The 15,545-nt window shown below is 44.3% G+C and overlaps 1 protein-coding gene across 4 annotated transcripts; it reads right to left on the reverse strand.

Moving 5' to 3' along the window:
• Window positions 1-5,984: 5,984 nt before the first annotated feature.
• On the reverse strand, window positions 5,985-11,837 carry LOC311104762 (uncharacterized protein). Of its 4 annotated transcripts, none has more exons than XM_084146661.1 (5): window positions 11,655-11,837; window positions 10,721-11,076; window positions 9,576-9,784; window positions 7,744-7,861; window positions 5,985-7,522 (listed from the first exon to the last, which is right to left on the reverse strand). In XM_084146661.1, exons 2-5 carry the CDS (start codon window positions 11,013-11,015, stop codon window positions 6,432-6,434), a joined length of 1,713 nt encoding a protein of 570 aa, XP_084002787.1. In that variant the 5' UTR covers window positions 11,016-11,076; window positions 11,655-11,837; the 3' UTR covers window positions 5,985-6,431. The 4 variants fall into 4 exon arrangements, with proteins under 4 accessions (XP_084002787.1, XP_084002789.1, XP_084002788.1 ...); XM_084146663.1 differs by having other exon boundaries at window positions 10,721-11,022; window positions 11,655-11,807; XM_084146662.1 differs by lacking the exons at window positions 10,721-11,076; window positions 11,655-11,837 and having other exon boundaries at window positions 9,576-10,502.
• Between the last annotated feature and the right edge of the window lie 3,708 nt (window positions 11,838-15,545).

Below are 15,545 nucleotides of genomic sequence, written 5' to 3' on the forward strand. Positions count from 1 at the left end.
AATCACTAGCAAAGGTGCTTCAACAAAGTACTGAGTAAAGTTTCTGAATACTTATGTAAATGTAATATTTCAGTTTTTATTTATTTATAAATTTGCACACAAAAAAACAACAGTTTTTGCTTTGTCATTATGGGGTATTGTGTGGAGATTGATGAGGGGAAAAAAATTATTTAATCAAATTTAGAATAAGGCTGTAACGTAACAAAATGTGGAGATAGTCAAGGGGTCTGAATACTTTCTGAATGCACTGTATACCACACCACCTCAGGCCTTATTGATAAATTATACTGCACTCTAGTGTGCTTTACTTTACTGTACTGAACTTTACTCTAGTTTACAATACTCTACTGTACTCTATTTTACTGTACTGTTCTGTACTGTGCTGTCCAAACTTGTGAAACATAGACGTCTATGATTGGTTCAGATTTGGTCCGGCCAGGGCGGACTAACCAAATTTCAACTACTTTTCAACGTCCATGGACGTCCGGTGTCGGTCGGTGCTCAGTGGGCGAGGATACTTGTTACAGTAAATGGAAAGAGGGTAGGTGGTAGGTGTCATGGTAGGTGTCAGTAAGAGCCAGGAGAGGTGACATTAACTGTAGAGAGAGAGAAGAGAGAGAGAGCGGCAGAGAGAGAGAGAGGGAGAGTGAGGGGTTGTCCAGACTGTTTTCACAGTCTTGCTTTGTCCACCAGATGACAGAAAGAGAAAGAAAACAGTTATGAGCTAGCTGAACATAACAGTATGGCAGTATTTCCCAATGTAGCCAATTCAATTGCAGTAATTCCTTTGAAGATTATTCGGTAATTACGTTACCGATTTGGTAACAGAATTACGTTTTAATCACTGAATAATTTGTTTTAAAAACTTGATATCAGTAAAAACACTAACTAATTGGTAGATCTACCTTTACAGTGCCTTGCAAAAGTATTCATCCCCCTTGGCGTTTTTCCTATTTTGTTGCATTACAACCTGTAATTTAAATGGATTTTTATTTGGTTGTCATGTAATGGACATACACAAAATAGTCCAAATTGGTGAAGTGAAATGAAAAAAATAACTTGTTTCAAAAAATTATAAAAAATAAATAACAGAAAAGTGGTGTGTGCATATGTATTCACCCCCTTTGCTATGAAGCCCCTAAATAAGATCTGGTGCAACCGATTACCTTCAGAAGTCACATAATTAGTTAAAGTCCACCTGTGTGCAATCTAAGTGTCACATGATCTGTCAAATGATCTCAGTATATATACACCTGTTCTGAAAGGCCCCAGAGTCTGCAACACCACTAAGCAAGGGGCACCACCAAGCAAGGGGAACCATGAAGACCAAGGAGCTCTCCAAACAGGTCAGGGACAAAGTTGTGGAGAAGTACAGATCAGGGTTCAGTTATAAAAAAAATATCAGAAACTTTGAACATCCCACGGAGCACCATTAAATCCATTATTAAAAAATGGAAAGAATATGGCACCACAACAAACCCACCAAAACTCACGGACCAGGCAAGGAGGGCATTAATCAGAGAGGCAACAAAGAGACCAAAGATAACCCTGAAGGAGCTGCAAAGCTCCACAGCGGAGATTGGAATATCAGTCCATAGGACCACTTTAAGCCATACACTCCACAGAAATAGGCTTTACAGAAGAGTGGCCAGAAAAAAGCCATTGCTTAAAGAAAAAAATAAGCAAACACGTTTGGTGTTCGCCAAAAGGCATGTGGGAGACTCCCCAAACATATGGAAGAAGGTACTCTGGTCAGATGAGACTAAAATTGAGCTTTTTGGCCATCAAGGAAAACGCTATGTCTGGCGCAAACCCAACACCTCTCATCACCCTGAGAACACCACCCCCACAGTGAAGCATGGTGGTGGCAGCATCATGCTGTGGGGATGTTTTTCATCGGCAGGGACTGGGAAACTGGTCAGAATTGAAGGAATGATGGATGGCGCTAAATACAGGGAAATTCTTGAGGGAAACCTGTTTCAGTCTTCCAGAGATTTGAAACTGGGACAGAGGTGACCCTAAGCATACTGCTAAAGCAACACTCGAGTGGTATAAGGGGAAACATTTAAATGTCTTGGAATGGCCTAGTCAAAGCCCAGACCTCAATCCAATTGAGAATCTGTGGTATGACTTAAAGATTGCTGTACACCAGCGGAACCCATCCAACTTGAAGGAGCTGGAACAGTTTTGCCTTGAAGAATGGGCAAAAATCCCAGTGGCTAGATGTGCCAAGCTTGTAGAGACATACCCCAAGAGACTTGCAGCTGTAATTGCTGCAAAAGGTGGCTCTACAAAGTATTGACTTTGGGGGGGAGAATATTTATGCACGCTCAAGTTCTGTTTTTTTTTCTTATTTCTTGTTTGTTTCACAATAAAACTTTTTTTGCATGTTCAAAGTGGTAGGCATGTTGTGTAAATCAAATGATACAAACCTTAACATTAATAGACAATATTTAATAACAAAAACGTAGCTATAGGATTGTTGTAAAATTTTAACTTAAAACATGTTTTACCTTTTTTTTTGCACTGCATGGATCCCTGGTGGGGTTGAATGCAGCATTGCTGTACAGTGCACTCAAAATGTATTGTAGTTGAGTAGCCAGCCTAGGCTACTGCTCAAATGTTGCTGTAATAGGCCTACATTTTTCTCCATTGCATGGTGCTTTGTTGCAGGTTTTATTTTTTGGTTATCCATTGTCAAGCTTTAAAAAACCGAAGCCAGACTGCAATATTTTAGTAGCCTAGTTAGGACTGTACACTTTCCCTCTGCTGCGCGTTGTAAACCGGACACACGAAAGAAGCGCAATTGAAGTTGAATTCACTGATGCCAGCGCAGTAGATGCCTCAACAGGTTGACTCATTTATACTTGCTCTGTTTTGGCACGCGGGCCTTGTATTTGACACGTGCGCTAGCCTATTAGCCATGTTATGACTGACTTGTGATCATTGCCCTTGCTAGTTTCATTGTATTGACATTTCCAGCCTTAGTTACAGTCGGCCGTTTTTGTTCAAAACATTGAGTAACTTAAACTGAAACAGTGCATCCCTAATGGGTGGAGGCAGCAAACAATGTACCAGGCCAGCTGTGATTTACAACCAGATAGCAATATTTTTTGGAGTACCAAGAAATGTATTGGTGAATTATATGAATAATGCGTTGAACTGCATCCATCTATTCTGCTAACAATACCTCACTTTACATTATGGAATTTTGAGTCAAATAGAACCTATTTTTAAAACCTCTTATAAAGTTGGTTTTGAAGCATAAACTGGGAATTTGATATTTTTTACTAATATTACGATTGCCTGTTTGTTTCATATCTGCAAAGTAGTTAACGCTGTCAGTTCCATTTTAAACTCAAACCACTACCTAGTGATTTCCAGGAATAAAAAGACTGGATCATAACTTGATGCTCAGGACTGTGTTTGTTCTTCTTTTTCTAAATTATATTCTTATACCCAACAGCTCAGAGTAATTACCAGTGGTAGAATTATTACACTGTAATAAGCACTGTAAAAAAAAAAGTATAAACATGTAGGTTAAACCATCGTTCTCTCTGTGTTGGTTATATTCTCTCTCTCTGTGTTCTAAGTTGGCGTTTTCTGGTGCCAGTCCAGAGATGCATTGTTTCCCGCAGCATGGCTCCGTGGACCAGAACGTGGTGGAGAGCCAGGAGATGCTCCAGGACCACACCAGCTCCTCCTATACCAAGGGTCACCTCAACCCCAGCCTGCACCACTAGGCCCCAGAGGACCACCGGGCCACCTTCACCCTCAGCAACGTGGTCCCTCAGCAGGCAGCCTCAAACTCCGGCCCCTGGGCTCAGCTGGAGGTTGAGATGAGGGCCCGGATGGGTGACTACTGCATGGGGCCAGCGTATGTGGTGACAGGGCCACTGCCATACCTCTCTGAGCACTGGATGGCCAACCGGGTGGCGGTGCCAGAGTACACGTGGTCTGCCTACTGCTGCCCCTCCTACAACTCTAGTCTCCCCGCCTGAGACCCTACTTCCCATCATATTCCACTGTGGGTCGGAATGGCCCCCAGAGTGGAGGGGAGATTGTGCCGGTGGACCCCCAGGTGAAGGCCTCTGTTCGGGGGTATGATGTGAGGCAGATGCCCCTGGACACCGTGGAGACTATTCTACAGCAGAGACTGGGCATCCACATCAGCCTGTTTCACACCCAATGTCGGTGAGCAGGTGTGTTAGTTCGTGTGATTGTTATGGACTGTCCATATTCAGCGAAAAATAAAATGCTACCGTTTGCACACCAGTTACAGTACACACACCCACTGAGCACTAATCTGTTTTAATGGTTGCTAGAGAATATCTTGTTTCGTGAAGATGAGGACATGCGTTGAATAATTACACGAGCAAAGATAAAAGCAGATACAAATTGTTTAAGTATGATAACCGCATGAATGAAAACAAAACACACTCACTCAACACAGAGCTTCTCAGCTTCGAATGGAATCTTCTCCAAATACAAATGAAACCTTGTTCACATGCAGCATGTGTCAAGGTCACCGATAAATGCAAATCACATGTATTTTGAGATGAGGTTACTTAGGAAAAGGGGAAAATCCTCCTATAGATCTACGCTGTGAATCCGTTGGTGACTGGGAAGAAAATCCCATTGTCATGGCAGCACTTCTTGAGGTTGTCAGACCAGGACCAGAACACTCACTCACCTAACTAGCATTACAAGTAAGTTGAGCAGAGTAAACACTGAACTGGTTCTTCTTTACATTATACATTTTCCATTTCTCAAACCAAAAAACCATACAACCAATATACACACTGTAAACCAACAGGGTATGAAAACAAGTCCTTTCTGAACATGTGTCACATGAGCTAGTTCTTTCTACCCTTGCTTGGTGTTTGACCTGGCTTTAAAGATGATACACTTGCGCTGGTCAAAATAGCATGGGTTCTCTCGTGATCAATCAGCCTGCCAAATATCAGGTACGGCCAAAAAAAAAAACACCGGTAAATTCTCCTGGTGTGGTGTACAACCCTGTGGGCGGTCAGACCATAGTTTGACCGTAATGTTTTCCCACAGTCAGGACAGGGATTCCCCATCCCAACCGCTCCCTGGCACCTGGCTCTCTCTAGGCCCAGCTGATCAACCAACCCTCCCTCTATGTCCACATCACTGTCTGTCAGCGTCGCTCTGTCTGTAGACGCTCACCTTGAGTTGATCTTTGCTCTGGTACAAGGACCTAGAGGAGCTGATGTGAACACACCCCTCTTCCTATATTTTGTAGTCCACCAAAATTGTTGTGTGTGTGACTATAGTACAGAAGTTTGCACTGCTTCTGTAGGGAGAGAGATGGAGAGCATTAAGTTAGTCTGATTAATCAGGCTGTACATATTGGTATATAAAGCCTGAAACATCGTGGAAATGTTCCTTACAAGCAAGAATGATGAATACAATCACATTTAAACTTACTCTACCAGTTGTCTGTGCGTTTTTTCTTTCAGCTGCTCGAGACAAAATATCCACAGGAAAGTGTTGTTTCTCACTTTTTAGAGCCAGTAGGTTGGTTTGGCGCCAAGGTCAAATTAGTTTTATATTGGATATTCAGTTCTCTCGTCAATAGCTATTGAACCAAGCATGTCATGACAATGAAAATTGTAGATTCTGAATCAGTGGATGGAGAACAATCCACACTTTTATGTATTGAATTTGATTTTTTTTTAAATATTGAAATCAGAATAAATAAATAAAAATATTCACACAATAAAGGTGTTGATTGTTCTCCATCCTCAGATTCAAAATATAAAATGTTCGTCATGGCATGCTTGCTTCAATAGCTATTGACGAGAGAAAATAAAATATCCAATATAAAACAAACTAACTCTGTGTGACAAATGGACAGCTTGTGTGAATGTTTGGGACATAACTAAACACAATTTTCTAGCTTCATTGGCAATTGACAGTATGGAGAGGACTGACAGTATATGAAAGGAGACCATTGGTCACTGAATAAAGTCAAGTGTTTATTCCTGATGGATAATACAGAAAACAAACTAATAGTACAAAATACCCAATTGTTATCATCATCGATAAAGTAAAGATAAACAAGGCCATGATTGATGTTTTCAAAGTGAAAATACTAATTTAATAATATAAAGACAATGTACATTTGAGAAACATACAAAACGCACAACAAGTTTCTCCATGTACAATTCGACATCTCATCTCAACCTGGATGATCACCATAGTCTTTTCCCCCTCTTTTTGAGAGGAGGTAGAAGTTGTCCCTAACCACTGACCCAAGGTCAGAGCTTTAGACTTTAGGATTGAGGCTAGGGTAAAATGATCTTAGATCTGTTAGGGAGCAACTTCTACCTTGAGCAGGAATTTCTTCCAACTTTCCCCCCCCAAAGAAATCATGGTAAATCTCAATTATCAAACGCATAAAATTATAAAAAGCACTCATGGTTTTTGAGCTGCTCGGGTTCGCTGAAGCTCTTTCCACACTGGGAGCACTGGTGAGCGCTGCCGGCCTTGTCTCTGTCTCCACTGTGGATCAGCTGGTGTCTTTTCAGGTACTCTACCCTGCTGAAGCGCCTGCCGCACACCTCGCACCCGTACGGACGCTCGCCTGTGTGGATCCGCTGGTGCCTCTCCAGGTTGCTTAGGCGACTGAAGCTCCGCCCACACTGCTGGCAGCGGTGTGGCCTCTCTCCAGTGTGAACCACCTGGTGCCTCTCGAGCGAGCGTGAGTGTGTGAAGCCCTTCCCACAGAGCTCGCAGCGGTGGGGCCGCTCGGCTGCGCACACACACTCATGGTTCTTCAGGGCCCAGTCATGGCTGAAGGCGTGGCCGCACGAGGCGCAGGGGAACAGGGTGTCCTCCGTCCCTCCTCCCTGTAGGTGGGCGTCCCCCAGGGGGCAGGGGTGCTCCTCCAGCGCAGCCTCGTTGGCAAAGCCCCCCCCGCACTGCATGCAGAAATGCATCAGGTCCCCTGTCTCCTCCTCACCACTGTCATCCACGCTACCCGGAGCAGACGGGTGATGTAGGCCCTCGTCTGAGCCTCCCTGCTCCCCCATCCCCTCACCGTCCCTCAGCCTCTTGGGCCAGCGTGGCTGCAGCTCTCCTCCAGCCCCCCCTGGCAGTGCCCTCTGACCTTCCTTCAGAAGGGCACCAGGACCCTGCAGGGCATCACTAGAGTCCCTCTCTGAGGGTGTGGGACTCCCCAGCTGCCCCTCCTGTTCCAAACCATCCAGACCAATGTACTTCTGGCCCAGGCTGAACTCGCTGCCTGCCATTACTTCCGGGTCAGGGGTCATGGAGCCTGCTGTGGGGGGGATCCTCAGGGCTGCCTGCTCGCGCCCCCTCTCTGCCCTCAGGGCCGTCTCCAGCCCACTCAGGTCCTCCACGCTCAGCCCCCCCTCCGACACCTCTGTTGGAGGGGACCCCACGTCCCACTCCTCATCCTCCTCTTCAGGCCTCCCGGCTGGGGGACGCTTCGGGGCCTCCTGGGCCATAGGGCTGAACTCCATGTCTCCTACTGGGCAGAGAGATGGAGAGAGAGAGGGTCTTTTAGAGGAGCAGTACTATGAGGGCATATGCAAACAATGTACTGCAGACACAACACTGTACAGAGCCAAAGGCCTTAACAAGTGTCCTGTGAAACCTACAAGAAAACCCCAATGGGAACACTGAATTTATTGGTCTATCCAAAAGTTGTAATAATGTTTTTGGTTCCGAGCTTTGAGCTGGTGTCAGTACCTTCGCTGTGGGTTCTGGATCCAGCATGGCGGTTCTGGTTGGGCGGGTCCATCTTCAGGGCTTCCTTGATCAGCCGCAGAGACGCAGGCTGGTAGCCCCCCTCCACCACGTCACCGGACTACAGACAGAGCAAAAATAACTACATTACACACCACTACAGCCCTATAGATTACAATACAGTACACATGATTGCAATGCAGAGTGCAGTACCACACCCAGCATTTCATGCAAAGTGCACTTTCATAAGTATTTACAAGTCACAAGTATCCCCAAGTCACAAGTGCCACAAAGAACACTGGTCAAGTTTTACACTGGGCATTTTCTGTAAACATACGTTTAGACAGTTTAAGATGACATGAAGAAATGTAATTGTATTCTTTCAATCACTTGGTAGAATACAAAACTGTTCCCTCCTAAAATTATGTTCATGTTTAGTGACTACAATGTTCCACACTTGAGTGCCCTACTGAACAAGCACTTCTGCACCTGAATATCAAATTGTGTTTCCAACATCCACACCATCTACCAGACCACTGCTGCAGTGTCTCAGTCACTCAAACACAGCAGTTTAAGAACATTGTTCTGTCTCACCACATGCAGATACACATTGTTATTTTGATAAACTACACTAAACAAAAATATAAACGCAACATGTAAAGTGTTGGTCCCATGTTTCATGAGCTGAAATAAAGATCCCAGAAATGTTCCATATGCACAGAAAAACATCTCAAATGTTGTGCACAAATTTGTTTACGTCCTTGTTAGTGAGCATTTATCCTTTGCCAAGATAATCCATCCACCTGACAGGTGTTGCATATCAAGAAGCTGATTAAACAGCATGTTCATTACACAGGTGTACCTTGTGCTGGGGACAAAAAAGGTCACTAAAACGTGCAGTTTTTTTTCACAACACAATGCTACAGATGTCTCAAGTTGAGGGAGCGTGCAATTGGCATGCTGACTGCAGGAATGTCTACCAGAGCTGTTGCCATATAATTGAATGTTTATTTATCTACCATAAGCTGCCTCCCACGTTGTTTTAGAGAATTTCGCAGTATGTCCAACCGACCTCACACCCACAGACCACGTGTATGGCGTTGTGTGGGAGAGCGGTTTGCTGATGTCAACGTTGTGAACAGTGCCCCATGGTGGTGGTGGGGTATGGGCAGGCATAAGCTACAGACAACGAACACAACTGCATTTTATTGATGGCAATTTGGATTGCACAGAGATACCGTGACTAGATCCAGAGGCCCACGGTTGTGCCATTCATCCGCCGCCATCAACTCATGTTTCAGCATGATAATGCACTGCCCTATGTCACAAGGATCTGTACATTTCCCAGTTCTTCCATGGCCTGCATACTCACCAGACATGTCACCCATTGAGCATGTTTGGGATGCTCTGGATCGACTTGTATGACAGCGTGTTCCAGTTCCTGCCAATATCGCACAGCCATTGGAGAGGAGTGGGACAACATTCCACAGGTCACAATCAACAGCCTGATCAACTGTATGAGAAGGAGATGTGTCGCGCTGCATGAGGCAAATTGTTGTCACATCAGATAATGACTGATTTTCTGATCCACGCCCCAACCTTTTTTTAAGGTGCTGTATCTGTGCCCAACAGATGCACATGTGTATTTACAGTCATGTGAAATCCATAGATTAGGGCCTAATTAATTTATTTCAATTGACTGTTTTCCTTATATGAACTGCAAGTCAGTAACATTTTGAAATTGTTGCATGCTGCGTTTATATTTTTGTTCAGTGTAGTCGTCTCTGATGCAGTGACGTTGTGTGTGCCACATTCAGACTCCTCGTCTCCCTCACCTCCTCTTTGATGTTGTCAGTCTCCTCCCCCTCTCCCGAAACACAGCCCCCCTCCTCCTCTAGTTCTCCTTCCTCCTCCCCAGGGAACTGGATAAGGTAGAGCTCGCGTGCCTCCTTCCACCCTCCCCCCGTTACTACCCTTGCTGCTGCTCCTCCGCCTCCTTCCTCCCACGCGACTCCTAAGGCAGGGGCCAGCGTCTGCTTTCCTCCTGCGGAGGATGGGAGAGAGGGAGGGGAGTGGATGGGGTGAGAGGAGAAGGGAACATGAAGGAAAGAGGGAGAGAAGAGTGGGAGGGACAGAGGGGAGCGGTGATAGAGGGGGAAGGGAGAGAGCATTATGAAGGAGAGGAAGGGAAGCAGACAGAAGAGGAGAGATGGCAGGGAGCGGGAGAGAGGCGGAGGAGAGGGGGAACGTGGGAGAGAGCATGAGGGAGGGAGGGGAGCAGTGACAGAAGTGGAGAAGTTGGGGGAAGGGAGAAAGCATGTTGGAGGAGAGCGGGAGGAGGAGGGCCAGTATGGCGCGGGAGAGAGCATGAAGGAGAGGGGGTGAGAGGGGAGCAGTGACAGTGGAGGAGTTGGGGGAAGGGAGAGCGCATGAAGGAGAGGAGGCGGAGTAGAGAGCGGGAGAGGAAGCAGAGGGAGAGAGTGAAGGAGAGCGGAGGGGGTGGGAGTGAAAAGGAGAGAGGAAAGCAAATAGAGAATTGGAGAAGGAGAGCGCGTGATGAAGAGCAGAGAGGGAGGGAGAGAAGAGAGCGGAGGGAGGAGGTGGGGGTAGGGAGAAGGAGAGAGGTCGTGATGAAGGGAAGCAGAGAAGAGAGCGGAGATAGGAGTGGGGGAGGTGAAAGAGAGAACATGAAGAGGAGGTGGGGGAGGGAGAGCGGAGGAGTAGAGAGGGAAGGAGAGAGGAGACAGCTCAGCCTCTGCCAGATGGCTTCCAACATAACAAGTACCTCTTCACACAAGCATTACAGGCTTTCGACTTAATGGTACACAAGAAATCAACTTGTGTTGATTTGAAATGCAATCACATATCATAATATGATGAATGATGTCAGTTTTATACATAGGGAAAGACAAATGTGTAACAAACTACTTTATGGTATGTGATGCTTTTGTGGCTGTACTTACTAAATATGAACACTTACGAGGCACTTCAATTTTCCGCTTTTTCCGCCCACCGTCCTCCGACACTATCAAACCAGCATTGCGGCGATTCTCTGCCCACCCCATCCCGTACTTGCGTTCATTTCTCAGTTTGTTCTCGGTCAATCGGAGTCGGAGTTTTAGAGCGTCCATTTCCTTCCTGTTCAGCGATATTTCCACCAGGTAGTCATTCACCGTGTCCTGGAACAGTTTGGTGATCTCGCACACCGATGCGCGGATCAAACTGTCCATGACAGAGGTTAGATGGGTCTGGAACGTCTCCACCGAGTCAGCCATGGGTTCGCTGCGGTGAAGATCACACGATGGATATGGGAAACTGTACCTGCCAGATATTCAACTGTAACACGAACAGCATTAGCTTAAGTTTAACGTTACCAAGTCACATTATCAGTGACAACTAGTTAGCTACTACCGTACCGGTACGTTAGTCAGCAGCATCATACATACCTGTAAACCAGTGGCTAAGTCCCTAACTAGCTTCTGAAGGATGATCATTTTTCTAGCTAGTAATTAAATAGTAACCTAGCTACTCACTATCAACAAATACGGCAGTTGAGCAAGACAGGCGCGAGGAAAGTCAAGGAGCACACCAACCACACCGTGAATGGGAAACCATCTTTACCGCGTTACCACTTGAGGTTTAGCTAGCTAACGTTAGCTTGATTGCTACCAAAAGCTTTAGAATGTAGGTAATCTAGCTACCTCGACTACTATTACAATACCACTAAGGTTAGACCATAATGTGTAGCATAACTAACGTTACAGTACAAAGCCGGCTAACTAACAATCGTCGCTATCCTCATAAAGCTTCTTTCTTGAATACAACACTAGCTCGCTAACGTTAACCTACAGCTCAAGCACATATCTTTGGCTCAAGTGCCAGCTAGGCTAGTAATGCTAGCTAGCGTTACGTACCGTGCAGTCGCTGAAATCAGGATATTGAACTCTTCGATAACGAAACACTGTTTGTTATAAACGACAACCGATACGTATGAACACTGTAGATAAACCAATCGACAATATGACAAAGGAAAAATAGATCCAACTTTATATCCTCCCTTCCAAGCACCGTTGAGGACGCTTGAGGACATTGCGCATGCGTAGTAGGCATTACCGTACACTCATGAAAAACCGTATCCTAAAAAATGACATTTTGAGGTGATGCATGGTTTAGAGCAATGACGTAAATAAACCCTGGAATGCTGATGCTATGTACTGGCCATATTGGCACTCCCTAGGAGCAGCAGTCCTCCACAGTGGAGGTGTCATAATACCCATAAAACCTAGAGGTCAAATAGGGAAATGGTTCCAATCGGTTTTCCACCATTCATTTTTCCCATAGGGTATTTTAGAAACACTTAAAATAAGGGTTGTATTTTGTGTAGGCTTACCCTGGTGTGACATTTTGATAACCATGTAAATCTCTCTCAGACAAGGTGACTTTTATCAATATATTCAGCTCTATTCACTCTCAGATCACTGCACCTGTGCACAGCCCATCTGTAATTAGCCCACCCAACTACCTCATCCCCATATTGTTATTTATTTTGCTCATTTGCACCCCAGTATCTCTATTTGCACATCATCTTCTGCACATCTATCACTCCAGTGTTAATACTAAATTATAATTGTAATTATTTTGCACTATGGCCTATTCATTGCCTTACCTCCATAACTTACTACATTTGCACACACTGTATATAGATTTTCTATTGTGTTATTGACTGTACGTTTTGTTTATTCCATATGTAACTCTGTTGTTGTTGTTTTTTCCGCACAGCTTTGCTTTATCTTGGCCAGGTCGCGGTTGTAAATGAGAACATGTTCTCAACTGGCTTACCTGGTTAAATAAAGGTGAAATCAAATAAATAAATAAAAAAAGAATCGAAAATGATAATTAGTGTCAAAGTAGACATCATGCAAAATGACAAATCCCTGCAAGCTCCTGCACTTCATTTCTAGCTGACACCTTTGCTAACAGGTATTGTGTCAATTTAAAACTTGCACAAGACAGTTCACAGAATTGTCCATTTAAATAAATTTAGCCAATTTATTAATTACTACATTTAACTAACATTAGATAGTTAATCCAGAGATTCTTACCTTTAACTCGATCCAGATCATCATGGCATTTGCAGTTCTTTATTATAGCCACATTAGCAGCTAATTAGCATTTCATTTTGGGGGGTAAATACAGACAAATATTTTACATTTACGTCATTTAGCAGACGCTCTTATCCAGAGCGACTTACAGTTAGTGAATACATATTTTTTTTACACTGGCCCCCCATGGGAATCGAACCCACAACCCTGGCGTTGCAAACGCCATGCTCTATCAACTGAGCTACATCCCTGCCGGCCATTCCCTCCCCTACCCTGGACCAATTGTGCGCCGCCCATGAGTCTCCCGGTCACGGCTGGCTGCGACAGAGCCTGGATTCGAACCAGGATCTAGTGGCACAGTTAGCACTGCGATGCAGTGCCTTAGACCACTGCGCCACTCAGGAAATATATTGATAAAAGTCACCACGTCCTAGATATATTTACATGGTTATCAAAACGTCAAGCCAGGGTTAGCCTACACGAAACACAGCCCTTATTTTAAGCGTTTCTAAAATCCCCTATGGGAAAGATTAATGGTGGAAAGACGATTGGAACCATTTCCCTGTTTGACTGCTACGTTTTATGGCTATTATGACTCATGCTGTGGTACTCTATGGGAATGAATGGAATTCTACATTATTTCAATACAATTTTACAAGGACAAAATTACATGTATTAAATATTTTTTTTGCTGTAGTGAGGACTGTAACATTAATACTCTCTGAAAAAATACTTTAAGGAAAATGTTTTTATATATTTTTCATATTTATGTTTAGCTCACATAATATCATTTAAAAGTATGCATTAAGGTGTCTGTAATAAAATAAAAGTGTCAAAAACGAATGCAGACATTAATAAATGCATTGCTATAGCTTCCAAAATAGTTTTTATAACTGAGAAGGAGTGCCAATATGGCTGCCCGGTGGCTTCAATACAAGGTTTATACACATCAATGGTTGAGACATCGAGCTAAATGTTTCAGATTTGTGTATGTTGTACATTTCCATTTCATTTATTTTTTTAAATTAAATATTACAATATTTATACAAATGTTTATGTTGGCCTCTATTTTAATGCTCCCTCCTGAATTATAGGTGGCACTCTTCACCTCCCAGGTCAATATCCCCAACTAAACCACCGCACTCCAGAAGAAGACACAAGTGGAAACCGGGGTGCATTCAGTTCGTTTCAATATTTGCTACTTTGCGTGACGGTTTGTAGTGAACAACACATTTCCCAAAAACCGTGTGCACTGTTCTTCAACAGCCTTTGAGGTAAGTTTGCTCCCCTTTGGTCGGTGAGGTGTGTTCTGATCAATATCAGTGTGACCATTTTAAATTGCAAAACTCGTGCAGCACACACCATACCAGAAATACTAAGAAATGAGGAGATGGGAAACTCAATTCAATTCGTAAATAAAACCCATTGCGTTAATTTCCCATAGAGATAGATAAGGACTCTAGTGCACAAAATCCCATTTTAGGATGGGCAGCACCATTGAGGACTCAGCTGGGTGAGGCTTCCTATGGGATCAGCCAATGAATTATGCTTGTGAGCAAACATTCCATAACTGTAGGTGGCAGTAAATCGATAACCTTGGCTTTATACCTGTTCAAATAACACACTCCAGCTGGCAGTATGCACCCTTTCAGGTTGTTTACCAACTCATAGAAGTATACTGAACAAAAATATAAACGCAACATGCAACAATTTAAAATATTTAACTGAGTTTCAGTTCATATAAGGAAATCAGTCAATTGAAATAAATTCATTAGGCCCTAATCTATGTATTTCACATGACTTGGTATACAGATATGAATATGTTGGTCACAGATACCTTTAAAAAAAAGATAGGGATGTGGATGAGAAAACCAGTATCTGGTGTGACCACCATTTGCCTCATGCAGCGTGACACATCTCCTTTGCATAGAGTTGATCAGGCTGTTGATTGTGGTCTGTGGAATGTTGTCGCTCTCCTCTTCAATGGCTGTGCGAAGTTGCTGGATATTAGCAGGAACTGGAACACGCTGTCGTACACGTCGATCCAGAGCATTCCAAACATGCTCAATGGGTGACATTGAACTGGGACGTTTTCAGCTTCCAGGAATTATGTACAGATCCTTGCAACATGGGGCCGTGTATTATCATGCAGAAACATGAGGATGCATGCTCAGTCCCCTCCTGTACTCCCTGTTCACTCATGACTGCATGACCAGGCACGACTCCAACACCATCAGGCACGACTTCAACACCATCATTAAGTTTGCCGATGACACAACAGTGGTAGACCTGATCACCGACAACGACGAGACAGCCTATAGGGAGGAGGTCAGAGACCTGGCCGTGTGGTGCCAGGACAACAACCTCTCCCTCAACGTGATCAAGACAAAGGAGATGATTGTGGACTACAGGAAAAAGAAGGGGACCGACCACGCCCCCATTCTCATCGACGGGGCTGTAGTGGAGCAGGTTGAGAGCTTCAAGTTCCTTGGTGTCCACATCACCAACAAACTAACATGGTCCAAGCACACCAAGACAGTCGTGAAGAGGGCACGACAAAACCTATTCCCCTTAAGGAGACTGAAAAGATTTGGCATGGGTCCTCAGATCCTCAAAAGGTTCTACAGCTGCACCATCGAGAGCATCCTGACTGGTTGCATCACTGCCTGGTATGGCAACTGCTCGGCCTCTGACCGCAAGGCA

The sequence above is a fragment of the Coregonus lavaretus genome (genome assembly GCF_964263955.1).
Source record: "Coregonus lavaretus genome assembly, chromosome: 29".
NCBI classification, from domain to species: domain Eukaryota; kingdom Metazoa; phylum Chordata; class Actinopteri; order Salmoniformes; family Salmonidae; genus Coregonus; species Coregonus lavaretus.

Coding starts and splice junctions, on each gene's coding strand:
- LOC311104762 (XM_084146662.1), bottom strand. CDS start 10,109: ATGCTCTCTCCCGCGCCATACTGGCCCTCCTCCTCCCGCTCTCCTCCA. Junction 7,862..9,575: donor CTGACAACATCAAAGAGGAG/GTGAGGGAGACG, acceptor CTCTGTCTGTAG/TCCGGTGACGTGGTGGAGGG. Junction 7,523..7,743: donor ATCCAGAACCCACAGCGAAG/GTACTGACACCA, acceptor CTCTCTGCCCAG/TAGGAGACATGGAGTTCAGC.